Raw genomic sequence first — 20,832 nt, forward strand, 5'->3', positions numbered from 1 at the left:
ATCTTGCTGGCTGAGGAATTCTGGGAGTTGAAGTCCACAAGTCATATAAAAGGGCCCCTAGTTCCCCACTCCTGTTCTAATCCACCTTCCTGGCTGAGGAATTCTGGGAGTTGAAGTCCACCAGTCATAAGGGGGGAGGGGCATAGCTCCCCAGCCCTGTTCTAATGCATCTTGCTGGCTGAGGAATTCTGGGAGTTGAAGTCCCCCAAGTCATAAAAGAGCCAAGTTTGAAGACCCCTGTTGTAAGTCAAGGATGGGCCAGATGGTACATTCGGTTATTATGTTGAGGAAGTTTTATCGATTAGTCACTCCGTTGCGATTCATTTAAATCTCAATTTAAACTGAAATGCTCCCCTCTCGGCAGCCTCTCCAGCATCCACTCGGAAACGGCTTCTCTGCGGCCCCCCAGCCTCCCCCCATTCTCAGTCTCCGGCAGCCTGCCCTGTCCACGCCTGCCGTGGCGCTGCGCCGCTTGTCAGAAGAACAATGATGCCTCCTCCGTCCTTTGCATCAGTTGCGACCGGCCTCGGGGCTGCAAGACCCCCCAGACCCTCGGCCTGGAAGACGAGCTGACCCACCAAGGCCAGCTGGCCAGAGGGCGCTGGTCTTGCCAAACCTGCACCTTTGAGAACGAGTCGGCCACAGTCCTCTGCGCCGTTTGCGAGAGGCCACGCCTGGCTGGCAGACCGGGCACCGGCGACGCCAAGCCCCTGATAGCCTGGGGAGAAGAGAGCGGACGCCAGCAGGAAGATGTGAGTACTGGGGGGGTGGGGGTCGGGTTTGTGGGGGGGGGGCTTTCCTAAGTTTTTTAAGTTTTGCTTTTAAAACGTTTTTTTACAAAACCTTGGAAAACAAGCCGGAGATAGCGGGAGCTAGGTAGTAAATATGGCAAATAGGTGATTTTATTTCTTGATTTGGCTCCTGACAAACGACTCAAGGGGGAGGACATGTTCAATATCCTATTTTCCCCGCAGCAACAACCCTGCGAGGTCGGCTGGACTGAGGAGGGAGTCATTCCCCCCCCCTTTGCCTTCATCCCTAAGGCGGGACTAGAATTCACCGTCGCCTGGTGGTTGGCCCAAAGTCATCCAGCCAGTTTTCGTATTTAAGACGGGACTAGAACTCACCGTTTCCTGGGGGTTGGCCCAAAGTCATCCAGCCAGCTTTCATATGTAATGCGTGACTAGAACTCACCGTCTCCTGGTGGTTGGCCGAAAGTCACCCAGTCGGTTTTCACACCTAAGGCAGGACTAGAACTCACTGTTGCCTTGTGGTTGGCCCAGAGTCATCCAGCCAGCTTTCATATTTAAGGCGGGACTAGAACTCACCGTTGCCTGATGATTGGCTGAAAGTCACCCAGATAATTTTCATGCCTAAAGTGGGACTAGAACACCCTGTCTTCCTGGTGATTGGCCCCAAATCACCCACCCGGCTTTGATGCCTAGGGTCAGACTAGAACTCACCGGCACCTGGTGATCGGCCCAAAGTCACCCAGCCGAATTTGATCAGACCTCAAAAAAGGCCGGATTAGATGTCTGAATGTCTGATCTTCCCCGTGCTCAATCTCGAACTCCGATCTAAGCAGAGCCCAACCTTGCACCCTGGCGCTGATCTAGAACCCGTGCCCCTCTCTTCCCACAGGCCCCCAGCTGGCAGTGCGAACACTGCACTTTCCGCAACAGCATACACCGACGTATCTGTGAGATGTGCAATTGCACCAGCCTGCACGGTGATCCCCAGCCCCCGGGCCGGGCCGAGAAGGACGAGGTGGGCAGGCTGAAGCGAGAGGTGGTAGAAGCCCCCGCGGAGCCCCAGGGCCTGTGGAAAGCCCCGCCCACCTCGCCCGAGGAGGCGGAGCATCAGAGGCAGGCGAAGCTGCGGGACGACGGGCAGAAGATGGTGGCCATGATCAGGGTGAGCCCTCCCCCGCCTGAAAAGCGAGGCCCCCCACCATCCCTTTTAAACCTTTAAAAGGCGCCTCCTTCCAATTGGAACGCCGGCTAAGGATTGTGGGAATTGTAGTCCATCTACCAGGGGTGCCATCTTTGGAGGCCCAGGGGCCTTTGGATAGCAAGCCTGGCCAAACTCTTTTTTTTCTTTTATAGACATGTCTATGTACATGTTTGTCTACACGCAAACACTTAGGGGAGTGCTATTAGGAATGTTTGCTGCCTTTGATTACTTATGTAATAGTTGAGACAGGTGATTAGATAGAAATGGGTAGATAGATATGGATGGATGGATGGATGGATGGATGGATGGATGGATGGATGGATGGATGGATGGATAGAGATAGACATAGAGACAGAAAGAGAGAGATAGGCTGATGATGGATGGATGGATGGATGGATAGATAGATAGATGGGTAGGTAGGTAGATGGAGATAGATAGATAGATAGATAGATAGATAAATAGATAGATAGATAGATAGATAGATAGATAGATAGATAGATGATAGATATGGATGGATATAGAGAGATGGATGGATGGATGGATGGAGAGAGAGAGAGAGATATGGATGGATGAATAGACAGACAGAAACACACGAGACGTGATGGATGGATGGACAGACACACACACACACAGAGGCATGATAGATAGATAGATAGATAGATAGATAGATAGATAGATAGATAGATAGATAGATAGATATAGTTAGATGATAGGATAGATAATAAGAGAGATTTCACACACACAAATAGTATGTATGTGTATGTATACATATAGATACAATTATACATATTATAATGGTAGATAGACACCTCGTTATGTGTGCCTGTATGTGGGAATGTCTATATTTGTTCTTTTTTTAAAAAATGAACAACTCCAGTTAGTGAACATACATAATGCTTTTTCCTCCTCCTATTTTCCCCACAACTACAACAACACTGTGATGTGGATTGGCCTGAGAAAGAACAACTGGCCCAGAATCCCCCAACCCGTGCCAGGTGGATCGACCCATCCTGCTTGCCAAAAAACCCCCCAAACGATCTCCAAATCCATTCAATCAGCCATGGTTGTCTCCTCAAAGGGTTATTAAACGGTCGTAAGACAAGGACTACCTCCAGCTTCTTCTTCTTCCCAGCAAAGATAGTTGCCAACCAGCTTCGGCATCCTCTCTCGGTCAACTCGGCCTCGTTGACCTGGCTTTGTCCCTTGGCCCCCACAGGAGGCGGAGGGCGTGGGCGTAGCCCCCGAAATGGTGGCGGCCGCCTTGTGCTACTCGGGAGCCGAGCTGCCCTTGGCCTGGCTGAAATCAGAGCTGCCCTGTGTCCTGGAAGGCATGGCGGAACTGGCCACTCAGCGAGGCGCGGAGGAGCCCGACGGTGGGCTGGGCGCCATCACGCTCCAGGAAGTCCAAGCCGCCTGGGTGGCTAGCCGGGGGGACGTCGACGACGCCGTCAGCCGATGCCTCAGTGCCCGTCGGAGCAAGGTGAGCCTGGACGAGAGGCGTGGGAAAAGGGAAGCAGACATTAGAATCACAAAAAGGATGTTGAGAGTTTGGGGGGAAAAAATTCAGAGGAGAGCAACTAGGACGATCCAAGGCCGGGAGACTAAAACATACGAAGGACGGCTGCGGGACTTGGGTATGTCTAGTGCAGGGGTAGGCCACCTGGGCTCTTGTGTGACTCGTGGACTTCAACTCCCAGAATTCCTGAGCCAGCATGGCTCAGCTTGGAAACCTCTCCCTTTTTTTTTTTTTGGATCTTGATCTTCGCTCCACAGGTGCGGGAGTTGAAGTCTCTGGGCTTCGAAGAGCGGGGCATCGTCTTGCAAGCCCTGTACGAGAACAACGGGGACTTATGGCGCACGCTGGTCCAGCTGCAGCGTGCCCGCTTAGCGCCTTTCCACCAGCGGCTGTGGGAGAGCGAAGACCCTCCCATGGACTTCCACACTGCTGACCGACAGGTGAGCGAGAGAGGAAATGGAGGGATCAGGAGCCTCTTTATCGCCGCTGGCTGGGCCGCCGGAAGTACCCCTTCTCCTTTCTCGTCTCGTTCCTCGCCAGGCGCTGCTGCGGCGTCTCCTGGCCTCGCTGTCTCTGCCCAGCTGGGGCCGGGCCGAGTTGGTGGTCTCGCTGATGCTCGAGCAGCCCGATGAAGGCTGGGAGTTAGCCGACATTGTGGAAGCCGTCAAGGCCTCCCCGAACCGCGACTTCATCAAACGCTTGCTGAGCTGGGAGTGCGCCGTATGCAGTCTGGCCTTGCCGAGGAACAAGGTACCGACGGGCGGGTTTTGTTTTTTTTTTGTCCCAAAAGGGGCCGGTTGGCTGTCTCCGATCCATAATTAAGTCCGCTTTTTCTTCGTCGGTTTGAGCGCTGACGATTTTTTCCTCCTTTTTGCCTGAATGTCGGTGGAGTTTCTCAAATCGTCCAGGGTCACGTTTGTCCCAGAGGTGTGTGTTTTTTTTTGTTTGTTTGTTTTTTCCCAGGAGACAACTAAACTTTCTTGCTTTTCTTTGAAGAGGTTTCGCTTCTCATCCTGGAAGCTTCTTCAGCTCTGACTGGAGGGTGGGGAAAATGGAAGGGTTTATACTCTTTTGCAGTCATCTGGTCCTTCTTTTAGAGCAGGTGTCTTCAAACTTGGCCCTTTTATGACTTGTGGACTCCAACTCCCAGGATTCCTCAGCCAGGCACGCTGGCTGAGGAATTCTGGGAGTTGAAGTCCACAAGTCATAAAAGGGCCAAGTTTGAAGACACCTGTTTTAGAGGATTGTTGAGGCCACTCGGAGGTTTGTCTGTGTCCTCAGTTGTCCCAAAGGTGCTTTTTGAAGGGCCAACTGGACATTCTTGGGGTGTTTTTTTTTGAAGACGTTGCGCTTCTCGTTCCAGAAGCTTCTTCAGCTCTGAGTGAATGGTGGGGAATGGAAGGTTTGGTATTCCTTGCACAGGTGACCTTGAGGACACAGACAAACCTCCAAGTGGCCTCAACAACTCTCTAAAAGAAGGCAAATGACCAGCTGTCTGCAAGGAGTATAAATCCTTCCATTCCCCACCATCCAGTCAGAACCTGAAGAAGCTTCTGGGATGAGAAGGGAAACCTCTTCAAAGAAAAACAAGGAAGTCCCGTTGCCTCTCGAAAAAGCACCTTTTGGACAACTGAGGACATAGATAAACCTCCGAGTGGCCTCAGCGACTCTCTAAAAGAATGCAAATGACCAGCTGTCTGCAAAGAAATATAAATCCTTCCATTTCCCCACCATCCATTTGCGTCTGAATGTTGATCACGTGACCATGGGGACGCAGCAACGGTCATAAGTGCGAAAAAACCACTCATAAGTCACTTTCTCCCCCCCCCCAATGCTGTTCTAACTTTCCACGGTCACTAAACGAGAATGCTTGTAAGCCGAGGAATATTTGTATTTAAAAGCAAACGGGGGGGGGGATTTCTCAGGAATCCTGGGATGCTTCCGGACAGAAAACAGATCCCAATTTTTGGCTCCCCGCCCTCCCGCCCATCTCTCCTTCTCTTTTCAGATGCAGTCACTAACGTCGTGCGAATGCACAATTTGTCCGGAGTGTTTTGCGCTTCACTTCACCATTGCCGTGAAGGAGAAACACATCACCGATTTGGTGTGTCCGGCTTGTTCCGAACCGGAGATCAGCGACGAGCGAGAACTACTGAATTATTTTTCCACTCTTGATATTCAGGTGATGTTTCTCCCACTCTGTTACCCCATTTGACGCAGGGGGTGTGTGTCTCGTTTTGGTGCCGGTCTTCTTTTTGAGAGTCCAAATTTTTATTAGAAAAAGAAGAGACTGGACAGCCATTTGTCTGAAATGGTCTAGGGCACAGGTCGGCAACCCGCGGCTCCGGAGCCGCATGCTCTCAGTCGCCCGGTGCGCGCGCACCTCTTCGAACGGGCAGTGGTGCGCACGCACCTCTCCAAATGGCACTGCCCGTTCCGAGAGGTGCGCGCGCAACTTTCCAAAGGGCGGAGGTGCGCGCGCAACTCTCCCAAGCCGCCGCCGTCCCGTTTGCACAGCTGCCGCGTTCGTCCATGTTTGACGAACGCGGCACCTCTCCAAAGGGGAGACCCGTCACCGCGCAGGTGCCTCCTATTTTGCGCATGTGCAAAATGTTTTTTGCGCATGCGCGTGAGTGGACGCACGCGCGCGCACTTTTTGCGGCTCCCACTTTTTTGTTTGTGTGATGGAACTGGTTCTGAGTGGCTCTTTTCCTTTTTCCGGTTGCCGACCCCTGGTCTAGGGCTTGGGTAGGCCACCTTGGCTCTTTTAGGACTTCAACTCCCAGAATTCCTGAGCCAGCATGGCTCAGCTTGGAAACCTCTCCCTTTCCCCTCAGCGTGGCTGCCTCAGGAATTCTGGGAGTTGAAGTCCGCAAGTCATAAAAGAGCCAAGGTTGCCCATCCCTGGTCTAGGGTTTCCTGCTTGAGCAGGGGGTTGGACTAGATGACCTCCAAGGTCCTTTCCAACTTTATATTATTAATGTTGTTGTTGTTATTATTCTCTCTCTCTCTCTCTCGCTCTCTCTCTCACACACACACACACACACACACACGTAGGTTTTAGGAAGAGACTGGACAGCCATTTGTCTGAAATAGTATAGTGTTTCCTGCCTGAGCAGGGGGTTGACTGGATGACCTCCAAGGTCCCTTCCAAATTATTATTATTATTATTATTAACATACATACACACGCACACACACAAAAATACATACGTTTTAGGAACAGAATGGACAGCCATTTGTTTGGAATGCTATAGGGCAGGGGTATGACTCTTGGACTTCAACTCCCAGAATTCCTGAGCCAGCCATGCTGAGGGGAAAGGGAGAGGTTTCCAAGCTGAGGAATTCTGGGAGTTGAAGTCCACGAGTCATAAAAGAGCCAAGGTTGCCTACCCCTGGCCTAGGCCTAAGCCGCTTTACGACTGCTGGACTTCATCTCCCAGAATTCCTGAGCCAGCCATGCTGAGGGGAAAGGGAGAGGTTTCCAAGCTGAGCCAGGCTGGCTCAGGAATTCTGGGAGTTGAAGTCCACGAGTCATAAAAGAGCCAAGGTTGCCTACCCCTGGTATAGGGTTTCCTGCCTGAGCAGGGGGTTGGACTAGATGACCTCCAAGGTCCCTTCCAACTTTATTATTATTGTTACTGTTATTTATTTATTTAAAAATATAAAATATATAAAAAATGAAAACGGGCAAAATAGGGGAGGAAAAAAAGGGGGAAGAGGAAACAGTGTAGGACAAACGAGAAAAGAAAATGAATAGCCTGGACTTCCTACCCTTTTTAGAATTAGAATTAGAATAAGAGAGTTGGAAGGGACCTTAGAGGTCATCTAGTCCAACCCCCCCCCCCCAGCCGAAGCAGGGGACCCTACACCATTTTTGACAGACGGCGCAGTAGAATAAGCAAATAACCTACAACCTCAAATTTTTTACTTTTATTTATTTATTTATTTATTTATTTATTTTATTGGATTTATATACCGCCCTTTCCCGAAGGACTCAGGGCGGTTTACAGGGTACTTAAAACAGTGATACAAAAATTAAAAACAATTAAAAACAATTAAATTTAATCCCTGAGAATAAAACCCCAATTAAAACTAAAAACTCTCAGCCTGGACCGGGGAGCTCGAAGAGCCAGGTCTTCAGGTCCCGGCGGAATGAACGGAGGTCGGGGGCAGTCCTGAGCTCCACGGGCAGCTGGTTCCAGAGGGCAGGCACACCCACCGAGAAGGCCCTCCCCCTGGGTGTTACCCGCCGGCAATCTTTCACCGGCGGCACCCTGAGAAGACCCTCCCTGTGTGAGCGCACTGGACGAAGGGAACTTGATGCCGGCAGCAGGTGTTCCCTCAAATATCCCGGACCCAAGCCATTTAGGGCTTTATAAGTCATCACCAGCACCTTGAATCTCACCCGGAGGGCAACCGGAAGCCAATAAAGCTCGCGGAGCAGAGGTGTTACATGGGAGTATCGGGATGCCCCCATCACAACTCGCGTGGCCGCATTCTGCACCAGCTGAAGCCTCCGAGTGGTCCTCAAGGGCAGCCCCATGTAGAGAGCGTTGCAGTAGTCTAACCGGGAGGTCATGAGCGCATGAGTGATTGTGCGTAGAGCATCTCGGTCCAGGTAGGGTCGCAAATGGCGCACCAGGAGAACCTGGGCAAAAGCCCCCCTGGTCACGGCTCCTATGTGATCTTCAAAATTGAACCATGAATCCAGGAGGACGCCCAAGTTGCGAGCCCTATCAACGGGGGGTAACACCTCACCCCCCATCGTTAAAGGTGGAATAGTCTGGTTAACCCTAGATGCCGGTATGCACAGCCACTCAGTCTTGGCAGGATTGAGACGAAGCCTCAATATACACTGGCCGTTTCTATCACGGTGAACCGTTCTAAATCAACAAAACCCCAAACCAAAAGTTGCATTTTTGGTTTTTTTCCCACCTCAAGCAAAACGTCCCAAACTGGTTTCCAAGTGAAAATGAAACTAGATAAGTTCCTGTCTTTAGTTTGTTATTTATCTGAACAAATTTATCGAGCTACCCAGCTTAAGCCTAACTGGCCTCTGGATAGTTGACAACATTATAAAAAAATCCAAAATATCATTTTAAAAAACCATTAAAAAAAAGAGCAATTGAAACAATCCGTTTTGCCATTCTGCGCTAACCCCATCACCTTCCCCATTCGTGGTGGGAATTGATGTGTCCTTCCATCCTGACACATCCAAAATGACCGCCGTTGTCCACACACGGGTAGTCCTTGACTTAACGGCCACAATTCAGCCCCAAATTTCCGTTGCTAAGTGAAAACCGTTGTTCAGTTTTACGACCTTCCTCGCCGCAGTTCTGAAGTGAATTGCTGCAGTTACTAAGTTAGCAACACCGTTGTTAAGCGAATCTGGCTTGCCCCATTGAGTTTGCTCATCGGACGGTCGCAAAAGCGAATCGCGCGACCCCGGGACTTTGCAGCCTGTCGCAAATACACACCGGTTGCCAGGGGTCCGAATTTTGACAACCGGGGGGATGCTGCAACGGTCCTAGGTGTGAAAAATGGTCCTCATAATTTTTTTCCAGCGCCGTTGTAACTGCGGTTGCTGAATGGATTAAGAAGTAACCGTTGCAAACTGAGGCTCTCGTAGCAAAGCTGCAATGTTTTCTTTCTTCGCGCCTCAAATCAGAAAGAAAGAGAGAGAGAAAAGGAAGGAAGGAAGGAAGAAAGAAAGAGAGAAAGAAAGAAACATTTTCTGCTCTCAGAACGAGTCAGTTATTCCAGGATGCGTGGTGGATTCTTTGAAAACTTTTTTGGGGGGTGTCTGCCTAGGTGAGCCCCTCAATTCTTTCCATTGGGCTTCTCCACAGTTGCGCAGTTGTTTGGATCAAGAAACTTACGACCTCTTCCACAAGAAACTGACCGAACACGTACTTATGCAGGACCCCAAGTTTCAGTGGTGCACGCATGTGAGTAGCCCCCCCCAGGTGTCTTTGGTTCCCAAATAAAAGGGGAGAAGAGCCGAAAGTTGGGGTGTGCACGCGAATGAGAAGGGAACCCCTCAAGTCAATGAACGAGTAGACCATTCTTCTAAGGAACGGAGACTCCCGGTGGATAGATGTACTGCCTTTCCCAACTGGGAGCCTTCCAGGTGGGTGGAGTGACTACAACGCCCATCATTCCACTAATGAGCCCAGTTGGGGTGAGGGGGAGTCGTAGTCTCACGGACCAGTAGGTTTCCTGGCTGGGGAATGGGTATTTCAGACAAACCTGCCCGCTTAGGGAGACTATAAAAATAAATTGGTTTCCTGCTCTGGCTGCTTGAATTTGCTCGGTATCTGAAGAAACTTGGATTATTATTATTATTATTATCGGTCCACTGCTTAAGGAGCCAGGCTAGAAGGCAGGACACTGTGAGTTCTATTTCTGCCTTAGGCATGAAAGCCAACTGGGTGTCTTTGGGCCAATCATCTGGAGCCTGGGAGTTCTAGTCCCACCTTGGGCTTGAAAGCCGGCTGGGTATCTTTGGGCCAATCACTAGGAGCCTGAGAGTTCTAGTCCCACCTTAGGCATAAACACTGCCTGGGTGACTCTAGGCCAATCAACAGGAGCCTGGGAGTTCTAGTCCCACCTTAGGCATGAAAGCTGGCTGGGTGTCTTTGGGCCAATCACTAGGAGCCTGGGAGTTCTAATCCCACCTTAGGCATGAAAGCCGGCTGGGTGACTTTAGGCCAATCATCAGGAGCCTGGGAGTTCTAGTCCTACCTTAGGCATGAAAGTCAGCTGGGTGACTTTGGGCCAATCACCAGGAGATGGTGAGTTCTAGTCCCACCTTAGGCATAAAAGCCGGTTGGTTACTGTGGGTGAATCGCCAGGAGACGGTGAGTTCTAGTCCCACTTTAGGCATGAAAACCGGCTGGGTGTCTTTGGGCCAGTCACCAGGAGATGGTGAGTTCTAGTCCCACCTTAGGCATGAAAGCTGGCTGGGTGTCTTTGGGCCAATCACTAGGAGCCTGGGAGTTCTAATCCCACCTTAAGCATAAAAGCCGGCTGGTGACTGTGGGCCAATCACCAGGAGACTGAGTTCTAGTCCTGCCTTAGGCATGAAAGCCCGCTGGCTGAATTTGGACCAATCATCAGGAGATGGTGAGTTCTAGTCCCGCCTTAGGCACGAAAGCCGGCTGGGTGACTGTGGGCCAATCACCAGGAGACGGTGAGTTCTAGTCCCACCTTAGGCATGAAAGTCGGCTGGGTGTCTTTGGGCCAATCACCAGGAGATGGTGAGTTCTAGTTCTACCTTAGGCACGAAAGTTGGATGGAAGGATGCTTTGGGGCCAATCACTCTCAGTCCAACCCAACTGACAGTGTTGTCATGACGGGGAAAATAAGAGGAGGGTGGAGTATTGCATACGTTCGCCAATTATTTATAAAAATAATCAAGACATGTAGATAAATCAACAATAAACAGCCATTCACCACCACCCCTCGAGAGGACATCTTGAAATGAACCTTTATTGTCAAAGTACAACTATGTGTAAATTGAGATTAGCTGAGCATCCCTAGGACTAGGAGCTGGTTGTTTTTAAGGCGAGTCCAAATGTCCAGCTGATGGAGCTAACCTGGACGAACTCGGCCCAGTTCAATTTCTTTTTCCTTTAGGGGCGGTCTCTGCTTCCTGGAATCAGGAAGATCTGATCGCAGCCTGGGCTAAAATGGATTTTTCTCCTTCTCCTTAGTGCTCTTTCGGTTTCATCTACGAATCGGAGCAACTGGAAGCCAAATGCCCCCAGTGCCGCCAGAGTTTTTGCGTCCAGTGTAAACGCCAGGTTGGTAAACATTCTCTGTTAAGGTATTTGAGTAGAGTAGAGTAGAGTAGAACGGAGCAGAACAGTACAATACAGGACAGTACAACAGAACAAAACAGAACAGAGTAGAGTAGAACAGAACAAATGGGATGGAATAGAATAGAATAGAATAGAATAGAATAGAATAGAATAGAATAGAATAGAATAGAATAGAATAGAATAGAATAGAATAGAATAGAATAGAATAGAATAATAAAATAAGGAATAGAATAGAATAGAATAATAAAATAAGGAATAATAGAATAGAATAGAATAGAATAGAATAGAATAGAATAGAATAGAATAGAATAATAAAATAAGGAATGGAATGGAATAGAATAGAATAGATGGAATGAAATGGTAAGGAATAGAATAGAATAGAATATATGGAATGGAATAGAATAGAATGGAATAGAATAGAATAGAAAACATGGAATGGAATGCTAATAGAATGGAATGGAATGAATAAGAATAGGAATAGAATACAATAGGAATACAATAGAACAGAACAGAATAAAGGCTAAATGCTGAATTTGGGGTGTCTTCTCTTCTGCGGCAACAGTGGGAGCCCCAGCATCAGGGTCTGTCCTGCGAAGCGTTCCTGGAATGGAAGCGAACCAACGACCCCGAATACCAGGCGCAGGGCTTGGCAGTGTACCTCCAGGAGAACGGCATCAGTGAGTATTTTGTCCCCAAGTTCCTTTTGGGACACGCCGAGAAAGCTTGGGGTGGCTTTGAACCCAACCGAGTTTCCGACACTAAGCAACGAATGAAAACACCGTCAAGGAGAGCAGCCACCTGGGATTAAGGAGAAGCTTCCTAACAGTGAGGACAGTTAACCAGTGGAACAGCTGGCCACCAGAAGTTGTGGGCGCTCCATCGACTGGAGGTTTTTAAGAAGAGGCTGGACAGTCACTTGTCTGAAATTGTATAGGTTCTTCTGCTGGAGCGGGGTGGGGCTGGACTAGAAGACCTCCCAGGTCCCTTCCCGCTCTCTTCTATTCTAAAGGCAGGTGGAGACAAAGCCAATAAATTTCTTTCTTTCTCTTCTTCCAGCGTGTCCCAAATGCAAGTTCTCGTACGCACTGGCCCGAGGGGGCTGCATGCACTTCCAATGTTCCCAATGCAGACATCATTTCTGCAGCGGTTGCTACGGGACCTTCTATGCCTCCAACGTAAGGATGCTCAGGGATTGTGCATTTGTGTGTGTGTGTGTGTGTATGTGTGTTTGTGATGCCAGCCTGGAACTCGGTACCCTGTTGCTATTCAATTTCCCGTTTGCAGGCCTACTAGAGGTGAATTTGGAGAACGGAGGCCGAGACGGTGAACAGAAACCACAGGAAAATATAAGATAGGGGGAGTCCGTGACTTTTAACATTGAACCCCAAATTTCCGTTGTTAAGCAAGGCATTTAAGCCAGCTTTGCCCCGTTTTACGACGATTTTTGCTACAGTCGTTCGGCGAATCACTGCCTTTGTTAATTAACAGTACGGTTGTTCAGCAAATCCGGCTTTCCCCATTGTTTTTGCTTATCAGAAAGTCGCAAAAGGGGATCGGGAGACACACACACACCCTGGGCGACGCTGCCACTGTCACAAATGTGAGTCAGTTGCCAAGAGTCTGAATTTTGAACCCCTGACCGCGAGGGATGCCGCAACGGCCGTTAAGCACGAAAAACGGTCCTAAGTCACTTTTTCCAGTGCTGTTGTGACTTTCAGCAGTCATTAAATGAACTGTTAAGTCACGGACTAGTGTGAGGAACGGACTTTAAAATGCTGGAATTCTGCTCTTTTGATAGTGGGTGTAATCAGAGGATCCGAAAGGATTATTTTTTGTTCGTCTTTCCTCTTTCTTACATTCAAAATTGTCAAGGCAGGGCGAAAATTCAGGTTTTGGTTTTGTTCTGTTCAAGACCGTCTCTGCCGTTCGTTCTTTCCGGTTTTTCTTTGATAACGTTCCCAGCCCGCGTCTTCACAGCGGCGCCTGAAATTTCACGTCGCTAAGTGAGACATCGGTTCAGTGAGTTTTGCCCCGTTTTACGACCTTTCTCCTTCCACTTCACGGCGAAGTGGATCCCTGCAGTTTTTACGTTTGTAAGACGGTTGTTAAACGAATCGGGCTTTCACACACACATACACACACACACACACACACATACACACACTGGACTTTGCTTGTCGGAAGGTCGCAAAACGGGATCGCATGACCCCCCTCGGGGACCCCCGTGGCCATCGTATGAGCTCAGTTTGCCCAGCGTCCGAATTTGATATCACGTGACCACGAGGATGCGGCCACAGTTGTTCAGCGTGAAAAATGATCATAAGACACTTTTGTGAAGGCCGTTGTAACTTTGAATGGTCACTAAATGAAACAACAGTTCTAAGTCAAGGACTGCCTGTTCTTTTCCCATTTAAAGGGGAGCACCATTCAGTTCCCTGTTTTGGAGCTGGGTTGAAAAAAAATATATAAATTGCTATTTATCACATGTCTGTTAACAAAGTCAGGTTATCTGACTTTGGTCTACATTCCATATTAAAGGGAATAAAATTTGTTTAGTGACCGTTCAAAGTTATGACGCTGAAAAAAGGGACTTACGGCCATCGCAGCATCCTCCCTGGTTAGGTGATCCAAATTCGGACACTACGGAACCGCCTCATATTGATGACGGTTGCAGCGTCCCTGTGTGTGTGTGTGTGTGTGTGTGTGTCACGCGATCCTATTTTGCAACCTTCTGACAAGCAAAGTCCATGCCGGATTCACTTAACGACCGTGTTACGAACTTAACGCCTGCAGTGGCGAGAAAGGTTGTAAAAGGGACCTTTTCCAACCAATGTCCCACTTCGACATTTGTGACGGGAATTTTGCCCGAACAGAAACATTGAGCTCAACTATCGTCGTAAGTTGAGGACTGTCTTTACAGATAGACCTTGGCTTAACAACAGTTCGCTTAGTGTCCGCTCAAAGTTACAGCGGCACGGGAAAAAGGGACTGAACGACCATTTTTTCACACTTAACGACCCTCGGAGCGTCCCCACGATCACGTGATTTACATTCAGACGCTTGACAACCGACTCATATTTGTGACCGTTGCGGCGTCCTGGGGTTTGTGTGTGTCACCTCGATCCCCTTTCGCGACCGGCTGACAAGCCAAGTCAAGCTTAACCGACGTTTTACTAATTCAACATCTGCAGCGATTGGCTTAACAAACGTGGCAAGGAAAGTCATAAAACGGGGTAAAACTCGCTGAACAAGTTTCTCACTTCGCAACGTAAGTGTGTGGCTCAGTTGCCGTCGTAAGGCGAGGACTCGCCTGCATTTCCCTTCGGAAGGGCGGGCGGGCAGTTCAGCCATTTTCCTACCCTGGAAATTTGCAACTCAGTGGGCGGTCGTAAGCCGAGGACCGGCCTGTGCCTTCACTTGGGTGGGCAGCTCAACCATTTTCCCACCCTGGCCTTTGTTTTCCGCCAGAAATGCCCGATCCCTCATTGCCCGATCCGGCGCTCCCTCCACGGCCACCATCCGCGCGACTGCCTCTTCTACCTGCGGGATTGGGCCGTGCCACGCCTGCAGCAGCTCCTCCAGGTCAGGGGGGGGGCGGTGGGGGGGATGTGGGGCAGGGGGGGCTTCAGGAGCAGGGCGGGGGGGACATGGAAGCCCGGGGGGGGTTAAGGAAAAGAAGGCTTGTTGGGAGACTGATCGGGCTTCTCTCTCTTTCCCCTTCTCTCCATCCCAGGAGAACAACGTTGCCTTCAACACGGACCCCCCAGCGGGCACCCGGGCTACCCCTGGAGGTGCGTGGACCCCCCCGCCCCCCAAATCCTGGGAAGTCCAGCTGCCCTGGGGTGGCTTCATTTTAAGTCCGGAATGAAAGATTGCACTTTCAAATATTTTACACTGCTTTGCTTCGCTTCGCTTCGCTTCGCTTTACCTCACCTCACCTCACCTCTTTTATTTCACTTTTACTTCACTTTAATTTTACTTTATTTTTACTTCACTTCATTTTTACTTCACTTGAACTTTACTTTTACTTCACTTCACTTCTACCTTCACAGGCAGTCTTCAATGTATGACCGCAATTCAGCCCAAACCTTGTTGCTATTTTACTTTATTTTACTTTACTTCATTTCACCTCACCACATTAACTTCACTTTAACTTTATTTTTACTTTACTTTAACTTTACCTCACCTCACCTCACCACTTTTACTTCACTTCATTTTAACTTCACTTTAACTTTATTTTTACTTTAGTTCACTTTAATTTTACTTTATTTTTACTTCACTTCATTTTAACTTCACTTTGACTTCATTTTTACTTCACTTCAACTTTATTTTTACTTTACTTTAACTTTACTTTTACTTCACTTCACTTCTACCTTCACAGGCAGTCTTCAATGTATGACCGCAATTGAGCCCAAACCTTGTTGCTATTTTATTTTATTTTACTTTACTTCATTTCATCTCACCACATTAACTTCACTTTAACTTTATTTTTAGTTTACTTCACTTTAATTTTACTTCATTTTTACTTCACTTCATTTTAACTTCACTTTAACTTTATTTTTACTTCACTTCACTTTACTTTACTTTAACTTCACTTAACTCCACTTCTGCCTTCACAGGCAGTCCTCAACGTATGACCACAAGTGTGCCCAAACTTTGTTGCTAACTGAAATATTTGTTAATCAGGTTTTGCCCCAGTTTACGATGATTTTTGACCCAGCTGTTCAGCGAATCACTGTATTTGTTAATTAACAGCACGGTTAAGTGAATGTTAAGTGAATCTGGCTTCCGCATTGACTCTGATTGTCAGAAGGTCGCAAAAGGGGAATGCGTAACTCCGGGACATTGCAAGCCGTCATAAATAGGAAACAAATGCCAAGTGTCCGAATTTTGATCACGTGACCCGGGGATGCTGCAACCGTCATAAGTGTGAAAAGCAGTCACAGGTCACTTTTTCAGTGCTATTGTAACTTTGAGCGGTCACTAAACGAGCTGCTGTAAATCGGGGACTACCACTGCTTTACTTTTTAACTTCTTTATTTCACTTCAATTTTTTAAAAATTTTATTTCCATTTGTAAAGCCGCCCAGCTTTGTGTTCATGAACCTGGGCCGCTCACCTCCTTAAAATAACCCAATAAAATAACCACGCGGCTAGTCCTCAACCTAGAACACTTCATTTAGTGACTGTTCAAAGTTGCAACGGCGCTGAAAAACGTGACTTGTGACCCGTTTTCAGTTACGGCTTTTACAGCATCTCCGTAACCAGGGGATCAAAATTCAGATGATTGACAACCGGCTCACATTTTTGAAGGTTGCACCATGCCGGGGTCACGCAGTCCCCTTTGGCGACGTTTCTGACAAGCAGAGTCACTTAACAACGGTGTTAGTAACTTAACAACCGCAGCGATTCACTTAACAAGAAGAAAGGTTGGAAAAAAACTCGCCGAACCAAGGTCTCGCCTAGCGACAGGAATTTGGGGCTGAGTTGTCGTAAGTCGAGGACCGCCGATCCAAGGAAGGAAGGGGCATGCTTTAAACGTCGGGGTCCTTCCTCTGCCTGCAGGGGGATGCCGGGTTATGGAGCAGAAAGAAATGATGGACGGCTTGAAGGACGAACCGTGCGGCAAAGAAACCCCGGCTGAATATGCTGGCCTTTGCGAGTGAGTAAAACCCTCCTGAGGGGAGTCGGGAATTCATGGCCCTTTCCCAGAATTCCTGGCTGCGATCCGGCAGAGCTGAAACATAATACAGGAAGTCCTCGACTTACATCGGCTCCCGTCGCTAAGTGAATCATCACAGGACAGACCCTGATTTTACAATCTTTCCCTCCCACTCCTCCCCCATGGTCATTAAGCAAATGTGACACACACACACACACACACACACACACACACACATACACTAGAGACTTCAGGTGACACGGGGATCACATCACCCAGGGATGCTTGCAATCATGGTAAATAACATTTGGCTACCAGGTTGGCCCCTCCCCCCGCGCGGAGTTGCAATTGGGTCAGAAGTGCAAGGACTGGTCGTAAGCCGAGGACTGCCTGTAGGTTGGGACAAGCAACCTTGGTCCATTTGTAGACGAGGGAAGCCAACAATATTTTGAGAGACACAGGAGGAACCTGGAGTTTCAGATCTTCGGCAAGGCTTAAGATGGTTGGACTTCAACTCCCAGAATTCCCCAGCCAGCAGGCCGAACATCAGGAAGGAGTTTTTGACAGGAAGTGCTGAGGGGGTTGCCGCAGGGATCTTCAAACTCGGTCCTTTGAAGGACTTGTGGACTTCAACTCCCAGAGTTCCTCAGCCAGTGCCTTGAAGAGGTTTCCCTTCTCATCCCAGGAGCTTCTTCAGGTTCTGACTGGAGGGTGGGGAAATGGGAGGATTTATACTCCTTTGCAGTCATCTGGTCATTTGCTTTCTTTTAGAGGATTGTGGAGGCCACTTGGAGATTTACCTGTGTTTGTCAAGATCACCTGAGTAGCGCAAATGGGTGTGGAGCAGGGGTCTTCAAACGTGGCCCTTTTATGACTTGTGGACTTCAACTCCCAGCCTGGCTGAGGAATTCTGGGAGTTGAAGTCCACAAGTCATAAAAGGGCCACGTTTAAAGACCTCTGGTCTGGATCTAAACTCGCGGTTTCACCAAAATGGCCGACTGAGGAATTCTGGAAGTTGAAGTCCACAAGTCATAAAAGGGCTGAGTTTGAAGACCCCTGGATTACCGCCTCAAGGGGTTTCTTCCCCTTCTTTGGAGTTTTTCAAACCAACTAGATTGCACATAGACAAACACACACACACACACACACACACACACACACACACAAACAAACAGTGTGTAGGCCCATCCTGCACTCTCAAGGGAATTAGACTTGATGACCTCTCTGGACTCCCATCTCTATGATCCTGGAGGGACCAGCACGGTTTCAACTAGGCCAGGGGTCCCCAAAGTTGGCAGCTTTAAGACTCATGGACTTCAACTCCCAGAATTCACCAGCACAGCTATGAGGAATTCTGGGAGTTGAAGTCCACAAGTCTAAAACAGTTGCCAAGTTTGAAGACCCCTGAAATAGATGGTGGTTCTAGCAAAAGGGGGCCTGGAGGCCTGATGGGTTTTCTATTTTGACAAATAAGTGCTTGATAAACAACGTATTTCAATGGGTCCATTAGTAGTTCCGTGGTACGTATGAGCTTCATCAAACTAAATCCAATATTAACACCATTCCAGTACCTTTTTTCCCCACCTTAAGCAAATACAATTCTTATTGTTAACAGATGTAAGAGTTGAATATCTGCATTTATTGCAGTTTTCTAATAGTATCGGTGGTACCAGTTTAAAATATCTTTTCTAACCAAAACATGTTTCTTGACATACACGTACCCCAGGGCGCACTACAAAGAATACCTAGTCAGCCTGATCAACAGCCACACTCTGGATCCCGCCGTCTTCTACACCTTGCAGGAGGTGGAGATCGTGTGTCGGAGAAACCTCCCCGCCGCCCAGCTGCTCCCCAAGGCACCGACGGAGGACGAGGAAGCGTATCGCAGGCATCTGATCCAGGTGAAGCCTCCCGTCTCCTGTTGCTTGGGAGGTCTTCTCACCTGGATTCCTTCTCCCATCGCTCAGAGGCCTTTTGGTCAGCCTGCTGGAGAAGGGGGTTGGACTAGAAGGCCTCCAAGGTCCCTCCCAGCTTTTGTTATTCCTCCTCCTCTTTTAAGAAGAGATTAGACAGCCATTTGTCTGAAATGGGATAGGGGTTTCCTGCTTGAGAAGGGGGTTGGACTAGAAGACCTCCAAGGTCCCTTCCAGCTTCGTTATTCCTCCTCCTTTTTAAGAAGAGATTAGACAGCCATTTGTCTGAAATGGGATAGGGGTTTCCTGCTTGAGAAGGGGGTTGGACTAGAAGACCTCCAAGGTCCCTTCCAGCTTCGTTATTCCTCCTCCTCTTTTAAGAAGAGATTAGACAGCCATTTGTCTGAAATGGGATAGGGGTTTCCTGCTTGAGAAGGGGGTTGGACTAGAAGACCTCCAAGGTCCCTTCCAGCTTCGTTATTACTCCTCCTTTTTAAGAAGAGATTAGACAGCCATTTATCTGAAATGGGATAGGGGTTTCCTGCTTGAGAAGGGGGTTGGACTAGAAGACCTCCAAGGTCCCTTCCAGCTTGGTTATTCCTCCTCCTCCTCCTCTTCTCCTTTTTAAGAAGAGATTGTACAACCATTTGTCTGAAATGGTCTAGGGCAGGGGTAGGCCACCTTGGCTCTTTTATGACTCGTGGACTTCAACTCCCAGAATTCCTGAGCCAGCCAGGAAAGGGAGAGGTTTCCAAGCTGAGCTATGCCGGCTCAGGAATTCTGGGAGTTGAAGTCCACGAGTCATAAAAGAGCCAAGGTTGGCCTACCCCTGGTCTAGGCTCCCTGGCTTGAGTGCGGGGGTGGGTGGGTGGACTAGACGACCTTGGAGATCCCTTCCAACTCTGTTATTCTGTTATTGTCCTGCAGATTCTAAGAGACCAAGTTCCTCTTGGCCTAGAGATTCCACGAAGACGGAAGTAGACGGAGATCATCACCTATACAGGGAGGAAGAGAAGCTGTGATGTTCTTCCAAACGGATGGAGAAGAGCTGTTGTGTTTTAAGAATTGTCCTTTCCAGCTGATGATTTATTGGTGGGAGGGGGGCTTCTAAGGTGCAGTCTTAAAGCCCTCCCTGCTCTGACCACTAGGTTGAATTTAAGGGTTGTCTTGTTCTACACCCTTTTTCTTCTGTCTTGTCTGAGACACATCCAGAGGTCTTCTCGTTGTGACCATTTAGAAGAGGGATGTCCAATTGTGGCGACTTTGAAGACTTGTGGACTTCAACTCCCAGAATTCCCTCGCCAGACTTGCGGACTTCAACTCCCAGAATTCCCCAGCCAGACCTGTGGACTTCAACTCCCAGAATTCCCCAGCCAGACTTGTGGACTTCAACTCCCAAGATTTCTTTAGGCAGACTGCTGGCAGAGGAATTCTGGGACTTGAAGTTCACAAGTGTGGCTGGGGAATTCTGGGAGCTGAAGTTCGCAAGTCTTAAAAGTGGCCACAATTGGACATCCCTGACAGAGAAGGTGATGATGGAGAAAACAAAGAATTTTAGATTCGTCCTAACTCTCTTTAACAAGTTTTTTTGATTTTAATCTTAATGGAGTACTGTATTCGCGTTTTGCGGGGTGGGAAAAAAGTGTACTGGTGGGTGGAAAGGAAGCTTGGCTTCAATCGAAAATTTCTTGTTCTGGTTTTAGATTGATCCAATGGTTTTAATTCCATTTGTTCTTTCAGCCTGCATATCTCCTGGGAAATGCATTGGTCTGAATAAAAGTTATTTTGTTAAACGAGACTCTCTTTTTGTTTTGTGGTTAATATCATCCCCAGGTGCTAGCATTTAGATTTTTTTTTCATTGACCAAAAATAGGCGTCACCAAAAAAAAATTTCTGGGTGGTGTTTTTTCCTTTTCTCCCAAATTTGTGGAAAACCTTTTGCAAATTCGGAATTCGTTTATAC

At 48.5% G+C, this 20,832-nt stretch overlaps 1 protein-coding gene across 2 annotated transcripts in view; it reads left to right on the forward strand.

Moving 5' to 3' along the window:
* The window catches only part of LOC308676170 (E3 ubiquitin-protein ligase RNF31-like), a 32,210-nt gene extending 11,543 nt beyond the window's left edge, over nt 1-20,667 (forward strand). For both annotated transcript variants that reach the window (XM_081341926.1, XM_081341925.1), the window contains exons 8-22: nt 365-752; nt 1,642-1,914; nt 3,170-3,433; nt 3,727-3,909; nt 4,010-4,219; nt 5,478-5,651; nt 9,321-9,419; nt 11,187-11,276; nt 11,857-11,971; nt 12,351-12,469; nt 14,763-14,876; nt 15,028-15,085; nt 16,859-16,955; nt 18,683-18,857; nt 19,797-20,667. In XM_081341926.1, the coding sequence (XP_081198052.1) occupies nt 365-752; nt 1,642-1,914; nt 3,170-3,433; nt 3,727-3,909; nt 4,010-4,219; nt 5,478-5,651; nt 9,321-9,419; nt 11,187-11,276; nt 11,857-11,971; nt 12,351-12,469; nt 14,763-14,876; nt 15,028-15,085; nt 16,859-16,955; nt 18,683-18,857; nt 19,797-19,850 (2,413 nt within the window). In that variant the 3' untranslated portion in view covers nt 19,851-20,667. The remainder of the gene's footprint in view (nt 1-364; nt 753-1,641; nt 1,915-3,169; nt 3,434-3,726; nt 3,910-4,009; nt 4,220-5,477; nt 5,652-9,320; nt 9,420-11,186; nt 11,277-11,856; nt 11,972-12,350; nt 12,470-14,762; nt 14,877-15,027; nt 15,086-16,858; nt 16,956-18,682; nt 18,858-19,796) is intronic.
* The last annotated feature ends 165 nt before the right edge of the window (nt 20,668-20,832 follow it).

Source organism: Vipera berus (genome assembly GCF_964194415.1).
Source record: "Vipera berus genome assembly, chromosome: W".
NCBI classification, from domain to species: Eukaryota; Metazoa; Chordata; class Lepidosauria; order Squamata; family Viperidae; genus Vipera; species Vipera berus.